Source organism: Aulonocara sp. 'chitande type north' Nkhata Bay, linkage group LG1 (assembly GCF_057382095.1).
Source record: "Aulonocara sp. 'chitande type north' Nkhata Bay isolate Kocher_YH1m ecotype deep benthic linkage group LG1, A_spYH_male_GT1.1, whole genome shotgun sequence".
Taxonomy (NCBI): domain Eukaryota; kingdom Metazoa; phylum Chordata; class Actinopteri; order Cichliformes; family Cichlidae; genus Aulonocara; species Aulonocara sp. 'chitande type north' Nkhata Bay.
The window spans coordinates 27378392-27387674 of record NC_141344.1 but is presented as its reverse complement, the minus strand read 5'-3'; the positions used below and the strand labels follow the sequence as shown (position 1 = coordinate 27387674).

Genomic DNA, 9283 nt, shown 5'->3' with positions numbered 1-9283 from the left:
TGAGCTTGCAGAGCTGACACGGTTAATATTGTCACTGGTGTGACCATCATGGACAGGATTAGAAATGAGTCTATCACAGGGACAGTCGTAGAAATAGAGGCAAGGCTGGGATAGTTCAGACATGTTCAAGGATTAGTGAAAAAATTGGACAAAGGATGTTGGAGATGGCGCTGCCAGGCAGGAGGAAAAGACGAAGACCACAGTTTGCCATGCAGTTCATGGGTGTAATGACACCCGCTTCAGATGTTATCAGTCCATAAAATGGGCGTTATTAGCAGAAATCAGCCCCATATTTATGGGCCAATAGGGGGCCATCTCCACCTGCTAGTTTGTTCCGAATGTTGTTATCATCCATTCAGATGGAGCATCGCTAACAGAAGCATGGGAAGACTCCACATCTACTCTCGCTGGAATCCAAGGAGGACACTCGGAGGGGTGGTGTGACAGAGGAGGATGCTGGGACAAGGTTAGATGGAGGGGATGATGATCTGCTGCCGTGACCTCTAAGGATTGTATCTGCATGAAGAGCATATGCAGAATATATGCGTCTTTTATATTTTTGTTCACTGATAAAGCAATTTAGTTTTTTCCCAATACTAGAAACATCACATTAACACATATTTACTGGTTTTGTTGCAGTAGAACATCACACTCATGTTTCTATCAGTGTTTTGTGGAATATATAAACTACAACAACTTAACTTAAACTGAATCATGATGCCTTCGCGAACAACTTCCTGGTTGACACCCACCTGTCACAACAAGGAATTTTTACTTCATGTTTTTACAGATGATCTTGGTAAAATAAATTAAGAAGAAGAATTTTTAATTTTCTGTCATCAGGTAAGAAATAAAGCCTGTTTAGGTACTGTTTCATTCAGTCACTTCTCCCAACCACTCTTTAATTTATATACTCTGTAGCTTAAACTAAAATTCATGCTGGTCAGGAATATACTAATAATAATATGTTGTGTTTTAATGTTATTAAAAAACAACATATTATTATTAGTATTTTTTAATTAAATCTATAAATCAAGGATAAACTTATTATTAGGAGAAAGCGCTCTTCGTGTCACCAGGTGTATGATGTCAGTGAACTTTGCCAAGCTTCGGATTATTTGTTAATAAAATATATGAAATGCAAAAAACAGAAACACGCTGACACGTGTACGAAGAAGGACCAAGTCTGCCCTCTTGTGGCAAAACCAAGAATGACACCTCGTCTGGGTGGCCTTACTAGCTGCAGCCCCTCCCCGGCTTATGATTGTAATTTTGCTGGTAAATCCTCAAATTAACTCAAAATTGATGATCACACGTTTACAAATCCAGTATTACACTTTCATATAAAATAAGCAAGAGTAATTTTGAAATGACATCAAGACAACATAGCTAGTTACTGCTGTACTGATGATATGAATGTGAAATTCATAATTTACACAGTCTCACATTTCAAGACATAAATCTAAAGGTAATTGGAAATACTGCTGTCTATCAGTGAGTGTGTGTGGTCATTCTTATTATTTGCAGTAGTACTTATTGTTGTTGTTGTAGTAATATTTTGTGTTAATTGCGTTTTTCTAATGTAAATGCGCATTTTCTGCGCCGTTTTGCTCTTTTGGGTGCGCTTGTGTGCGAGGGGCGGGCCGGCTTCAGAAGGGCGGGCGTTCGTAGTTTTGAAGCGCATGATGAAGCCGTGAACAGCCTGCAGCTTTGCCTCAGCCTCCTCTGCATCGTTTGCTAATTGTGAAACTGGGGGAAGCGTGAGCAGAGAGCCAGCCGACGCTCAGACAGACAGACTGCCCACTGTGAACACTGTGACCGTGAACATGGCTTCCTCGGAGCTTGGTGAGTTTCTCTGAGCATGAAACAAACTTTCTGAGTTTTGGTGTTGCGACATGCAGGCTGCTAGCTGACTGGCTAACATTAGCCAACGTGGTTAGCTCCACTTCACTAAAAACGGGCATTTATTCTTCGTTTGCGTTTGTAAAATGACAACAAGTCCTGGGTTAAAGCTCTGCTCATCTGTCTTTGCAGCACTTCTGAGTGTTTCTGACAAAACTGGACTGTTGGACTTCGCTAAGAGGCTGGTGGGTGTGGGGCTGTCTCTGGTGGCCTCAGGGGGCACAGCCAAAGCCCTGCGGGATGCTGGACTGGCCGTCAGGTGGGTGCTCCACTAGCCCTTAAAGTCAAAGCCATAGGCGTCCACATGTACTACTGCAGTACTGTAGATACCTGCAGCATGTGAGGCCTTCTCTAAGTTCTCAGAGTCTCTGCTTTGTGTCAGGGATGTGTCTGAACTGACTGGACATCCAGAGATGCTGGGCGGCAGAGTGAAGACCCTGCATCCTGCAGTGCATGGAGGTATCCTGGCCAGAAAAACACCCAGTGACACCGCTGACATGGAGAAGCTGGGCTACAGCCTGGTAAGGTGAGACAAACACAGCAAACAGAAATGGGCAAAAGCTTTCTCAAGCATGTAAAATACTCTGATGTGTACAGTATGCTGGATGTTTGTGTGTACTTGCAGTAGAAAGAAAAGGTTGAGTGGAAATGAAACCCTTGTGCACATGTGACCCATGTGGAGTGCAGGCACGTGCTTTTTAATCAAGAAGCATGTCGAGTTGATTTGGCTGCTGGATAATTGGAAACCTGCTGCCCGTGCATGCTCATCCTGTGACTCCTGTTCATTGGAAGAATGATTCGATTTCACTGTGTCCTCAGTGGAAGATTAAACGACACGTGATTGAAGTTTAGCAGATGACTGTTTCTTAACAACTTTTTTTTTTTTCTTTTAAAGACAAGAAAATCAGTGGATCCTGTTGTCGGTGTGCAATACTTGCTTTTTTTCTTTTTTTTTTGTCGGATTTTTTAAAATGTTTGGCAACATATGAAAAAATGCTGAAACTGCAGTAAAGTTAATGGATTTAATGATTTCATTTACTGACTGTTTACACAAGTAGTCATAAGACACGCTCGAGCAAAGCTTGTCTTGCTTTGTACTTTCTTTGGTAGTGGTCTCAAATGAAGAAGCGCAAAAATGTATTGCATGGACACACGATTAACCCCATTCAGTTTGTAACACCGTGCTGCAAAACACGATTTTGATCATTACAGGTTGAACATTAGAGCTTTTCAAACAGCAGGTGACCCTGCTTACTAATACCTACCACGAAAAATGCTCGGTGCCCACCAAAGATGTTTTATCCAGAACCAAAGGGAAGCACCAGCACGTTGATAAAACGATCTGTTTAACCAGTTGTGGTAATTTCATTCACATAAGTACCGGTATGTCAGACACTTCTGCTCAACAGAATCCGAGGAAATACGTGGATTTCTCTCAGACAAGTTGCAATAAGTTCGAGTTTATTATGCCTAAATGCATAGACTGAAAACACTATGCATGTATAAGAGAATTAACTGTGAACAGCTTGTTTTGAGCATGTGGATTCCCATGAACACCTTAGGTCTATGTAGGATCTCCCACTGAACTGATCTCCATCTTTAACTTATCTGAAGCTGGCAGAACTGCTGTGTAGTGTGCCTGCACAGCTGGATCAGTAAGAAGCAGCTGTTTAGCTAGAAAAATGCACCTGCATTTAAAATGTGAGGGCCATCAGTTCATTATTGTACTCCAGTGTTTGAAAGTTTTTAAGTATGAAAAGATTTTCCTTTGTTTGCCCTTTTCAAGAGTGGTGGTGTGCAACCTGTACCCATTCATAAAGACCGTCTCTAACCCGGATGTCACGGTGGAGGATGCCGTAGAGCAGATTGATATCGGTAATGCATAGAAGTGCACTCTTTGCTTGCCTGTCTTACTAATGATGAAACACTTATTTATTTGTGTACTCTGCGTGTATTGATAAAAACTGTTCTTTCTTCTCAGGTGGTGTAACTCTGCTCAGAGCAGCAGCCAAAAACCACGCTCGGGTCACCATTGTGTGCGATCCTGCCGACTATTTGCTGGTTGCCAAGGAGATGGAGAATTCGGCGGACAAAGACACGACCCTGGAAACTCGCCGGACTCTGGCCCTGAAAGTGAGTCTGTTTTGTTGCAAGCGTGTGACCTGATTTTTCTGAGAAAGGAATTTTAGGAAAATACAAACTTGTAGACTTTTTGAGGTGGGCTTTTAGATTTAAGGGTTTTAAGGTTATAATGCAGTTTTGGGGGGGGGGGGGCGGGGTTAAGGTGAGGGTTGGTTTTGGATTATGTTTTGAAAATGGGGTAAAAGGGCACAAGCTGTCACCTCTCCAAACGCATAATTTCTTTATGCGTTTCTGCTTTATCATACCTGTCAGAGGGAGGCCATTTAAAGTTTGTCATTCAATCCAATTTTATTTATATAGCGCCAGATAAGACTAGACAAGATAAAAACCCTACAGTAATACAGAGAAAATCCCAATAATTGAACAACCCACTGTGAGTGCACACTTGGTGACAGTGGGAAGGAAAAACTCCCTTTTAACAGGAAGAAACCTCCAGTAGAGCCAGGCTCATGGAGGGGTGGCTATCAGCCGTGACCAGGTGATCACATGAAGTCACATGTTTGCGTGTTGGTTGGCATACTGCAGTTTCAGAAATTCACATATCACGTTTTATATTTTATAAATTGCTATTTATCACAATATATTTGAAAATTTGCGATAAAGATATAACGGACGATATAATTGGCGCGAGACAAAATAAATACCTTACAATTCCACAACTTTATTAGTGCAAAAAAAGCCCCATCAATGTATTTTCACTTAAACAAGCAGCTGTTTTTTATGTGCATTAAAGTTATATAAAAATGTAACAGTGCAAATGCAAATTCCTTGCTGACAGTTTAACCAAAAGGCATTTCCAGTGGAAATTGGCCGACATATCCTCAGCATAACCATATATAATATCTACAAAACTTAAAAGAGGTTATACACACACAATACGGTAATATTATGTTGAAGCACAGTACGTATCACTCCGCCAGGCTCCTGCCTGCGGTTGCCGTAATGCTCCGACAGTCCATCAAGCGGTGCGGGTTCGTAGCTTAGCAAAGTCGTACTAAAACATTTTTTGACAGATTTTCGAGCGCCGTGTAGCACATAAAATCGGTTCGAGGTCAGTAAACACAACCAGAATTCATACATAAGGCACACGGGATTATAAGGAGCACACAAAGGATTGATTTTAAGTGCGTCTTATTTTCCGAAAAACACGGTAATAACGACGGCCCGCTAGCATGCTCTACCAAAAATTGTCCTTTGGTGTGTATCTGACTTGCAAAAGCCAAACTAGTTCCACACCACTGAAGTTGCAGCATTTTTACAAACCAATTCTGGTTCATCTGTTTCATTCAACGATCCTCATTCTCCGTCACCGCCATGCTTTTTCTGCCATCTGCGTATGAAAACAAAGCATGTGCGTTTTCTCCATATTCTATCGCCATATTTCATTTTCTTATCATTGCCTAACATTAAACCGGTATTACAGTGAACGGTATGATATGACCCAGCCCTATTGGGGGGGGGGTGTCTTTAATGCCTGATCATGTATTGAAGGAGCCATATGTTGAATGTGTGCGTGAATGGGTGGATGACTGGATATGTAAAGCGCTTTGGGATCCTTAGGGACTAGTAAGGCGCTATATAAATGCAGGCCATTTACCATATGTTACAGCTAGTTGCCTTCAAAACGATGTTGCTTAAACTTAAATTTTAATAACCAGTTGAGTCAAAGACCGTTTCCTGATGGGGTTAGTCATAATCCTGAGTGGAGAATTTTAAAAGTGCCGTTTCAGAGTTGATCACATGAGCCTCGAGCATCCATCCATTCTGTTCAGACTTGTTCCACTTTAAGCTCCATGCTGAAAAGAGACTTTTTGTTTGGAGTAAGAGGGGAAATCAAGCCTCCGGCTCTTTTTTATAAGGTATCGTTGCCAAAATAGCTGCTGCTGCTGTTGGAGTCTTGATGTGTGGGGACTTCAGGGAGTTTGCTTTCTTTTGATCAATCCTTTATAATCACAACATTGTATTACCCAGTGCTATTTTAAGCTGGCTTATGATTAAAAATAAAAAAAAACAAAAGCTTGAGGGTGATCATTAAGGAGTTGCTACTCCCCCCGTGACTATTTGTTCTGGTTTTGCTATTTGCTCAGAGATGAGGGTCAGCGAGTCGAAGTCCAGGCTGTTTATCACAGAGTGATGAAATGTGTTTAACATTTGAGGAGCAGTGAACTCTAACCTCACAGTCTGACTGCACTGAGCTTTGAGTTAAATACTGATAACTGTCCCACTTTGCCTGCAGCCCTTTTTTCTTGTGGAGAGATGGTTCCTTTCCTAAAACATCAGAAAGTGATGTAAGCAGTTTTTTTTGTTTTTTTTTCTTCCTAACCTTTCTCTACTCGTTCTGCTTCCTGTGCAGGCCTTCACACACACAGCACAGTATGATGAGGCTATATCCGACTACTTCCGCAGGCAGTACAGCCGCGGCGTGTCCCAGCTGCCTCTGCGATACGGCATGAACCCCCACCAAGCACCCGCTCAAATCTACACTCTGCGCGCGGCTCTGCCGCTCACAGGTACCCTCACACCACGCCATGCCACGCCGCAATCTGTCCTTTAATGTCACCCATCCCCTTTTAACGTTCCCTCTCTTAGTGGTCAACGGTGCTCCTGGCTTTATCAACCTGTGCGACGCTCTGAACGCGTGGCAGCTCGTTAGGGAGCTGAAGAGAGCCCTCAGCATGGCTGCAGCGACTTCCTTCAAACACGTCAGCCCTGCTGGTAAGAAAGAAAGACCCCATTCAGACGCACTCTTACAGTTAACAGTGTCCACATAGATCTGACAATGAAAGCTGTCACCTTGTTTCTGAAGGAGCCGCAGTAGGAGTTCCTCTGACCGAGGAAGAGGCCAAAGTGTGCATGGTGCACGACATGCTGAAGGACCTCAGCCCACTCGCCACCGCCTACGCAAGGGCAAGAGGTTAAAAAGTCACCTGTATAGCTGATGCCCTGAAAATGATTGTGTGCTGGGCGCTCTCTCTTTTTTCTTTTTTTTAATATGTTATACATTTACTCTGTGCCTCCAGGTTCAGACAGGATGTCTTCATTTGGAGATTTCATTGCTCTGTCAGATGTGTGTGACGTTCCCACTGCTAAGATCATATCAAGAGAGGTAAATAAGAGAGCAAGCTTTTTATTTTTTTTTAATCATTAAAATTATAAAGATAATAATAATAGTATTTTTTGTGATGTAACATTCTTAGGTCTCAGACGGTATCATTGCTCCTGGTTATGATGAGGAGGCACTCAAAATCCTTTCCAAAAAGAAGAATGGCAACTACTGTGTGCTTCAGGTGAGGGCGCTGTTTCCCCACGTCTGTATTTGTCTCTGGTTTTGGAAGCATGTCTTTGGACGTACTGATTAGCTTAAAAACCTCATAATTCTCAGACACATGCAGATTGAATAACCTGCTCTTTTTTTTTTTTTTCTTTTTTCTAGGCAGATAATGTAACTGAAGTAGTTGCAAGTCATACTGAAGATAAAAATGTGTACAGTACATGCATGCTATGTAAACTGGGTTATGTCCGTGCTTGTGTCTCAGATGGATCCTGACTACGAGCCCGATGACACCGAGGTGAGAGTGTTGTTTGGTCTCTATCTCAAACAAAAGAGGAATGGAGGACGTATCAATAAGGACTTCTTCAGCAACGTTGTTTCCAAAGGCTCGGTAAGACACTGAAGTGTGTTAACGTTTTACTGACTCGATCCAATCTGACAGATTCTTCTCTTGTGTCCTAAAGCTCTCCGAGGAAGCTGTGCGTGACCTCACCGTGGCAACCATCGCCGTCAAGTACACGCAGTCTAACTCTGTGTGCTATGCTAAAGACGGACAGGTAAGAGGTGGCGCATAAATGAGGAAGGAATCCAGAGGAGCCTCAGTTGTTCCCCAATCTTTCTTCACCTGTGTTTTCCAGGTTATCGGTATTGGTGCAGGGCAGCAGTCTCGTATCCACTGCAGTCGGCTGGCGGGTGACAAAGCTGACAACTGGTGGCTCAGGCACCACCCTCGAGTCCTGAGCATGAAGTTTCGCAGTGGTGTGAAGAGAGCAGAGATGGCCAACGCAATCGACCAGTATGTGAGCGACACCATTGGAGAGGTGAGGGAGTAACATTTGGAGACGTGCACTGTAGTTACCAGTGAGGAAAAAGTACAACTGTGTTTTTATTTTGTTTGGATGTAAACATTTCAAGACTGCATTTGTGTTTATGTGAATATTTAAAATGCGTACATGCAACCCTTTGTGTCTTAAATGCAAAGAGGAACTCAGCTTCTGACATGGACACAAATAAATATGCAGTTTTAAGAGTGTTTTGTACAATAGATGAAGAATTACTGTATTTTGCGAGATGTAAACACATCCAATGTTCCTGTGCATATTGAGGACTGAGGCACAAAGCAGCAGATTATTTTATTACGTTAATAGATTCTGACTTTTTGTATACAAAAGATTTAAGATGTTCCCACCTCTGATGTTCAATGTCATGTCTAATCCAACAGCATGCCAAGTTTGAGACTGTGTGAGTAAATGAAAACCTGTGTCCTGTGTATATTCTGTCCTGTGCCGGCAGGGCCCAGACTTGGAAGTTTGGAAGTCGATGTATGAAGAGGTCCCTGAGCTACTGTCAGAGACTGAAAAGAAGAACTGGATCAGCTCACTGCAGGCTGTGGCTGTCAGCTCTGACGCCTTCTTCCCTTTCAGAGATAACATAGATCGGGCCAAAAGGGTAAGTGCCTTGCACGAAGAACGTGTACATGCTGCACACACCTTGTCAATCTCACTGCAACTTAAACCCTGGTCTTCCTGTCATAACTCATATTTCCTTCCTGTGTGTGTCTGTCTCCAGAGCGGCGTTCAATACATCGCAGCTCCAGCGGGCTCTGCTGCTGATGAGGTTGTGATCAATGCCTGTAATGAGCAAGGCATTACTCTGGTGCACACCAGCCTGCGACTCTTCCACCACTGAGTTCACTAAGCGTTGAGTTCGCTCTCAGTTTTGTGTCTTTACAAAGACGAAATAAACGTGTGCAACATTGCTGATCTTCAGACATTCCTACATTTAGCTGAACTGTAGAAACAGACGCACAATTTTGTAACACACTAAATACATTCCTGACTTGTGATCAAAATGTTCAAGAGTGTAATACTGTAACTGCAGCTGATCCTTGTAGGTCAGTCTTGCAACACTATGAAATAAACTTGGAGTTTGACTATTTTGTCTCTTTCATTGTGCTAACTGCGTGAC

General features: G+C 42.7%; 1 protein-coding gene across 1 annotated transcript; it reads left to right on the top strand.

Moving 5' to 3' along the window:
* The first annotated feature begins 1036 nt into the window (after window positions 1-1036).
* Window positions 1037-9251, top strand: atic (5-aminoimidazole-4-carboxamide ribonucleotide formyltransferase/IMP cyclohydrolase). The gene is made up of 15 exons (XM_086290830.1): window positions 1037-1845; window positions 2035-2161; window positions 2285-2428; window positions 3689-3777; window positions 3884-4035; window positions 6398-6554; window positions 6634-6759; window positions 6851-6958; window positions 7065-7150; window positions 7242-7331; window positions 7581-7706; window positions 7780-7872; window positions 7954-8136; window positions 8609-8764; window positions 8885-9251. Exons 1-15 carry the CDS (start codon window positions 1827-1829, stop codon window positions 9002-9004), a joined length of 1776 nt encoding a protein of 591 aa, XP_086146956.1. The 5' UTR covers window positions 1037-1826; the 3' UTR covers window positions 9005-9251.
* The last annotated feature ends 32 nt before the right edge of the window (window positions 9252-9283 follow it).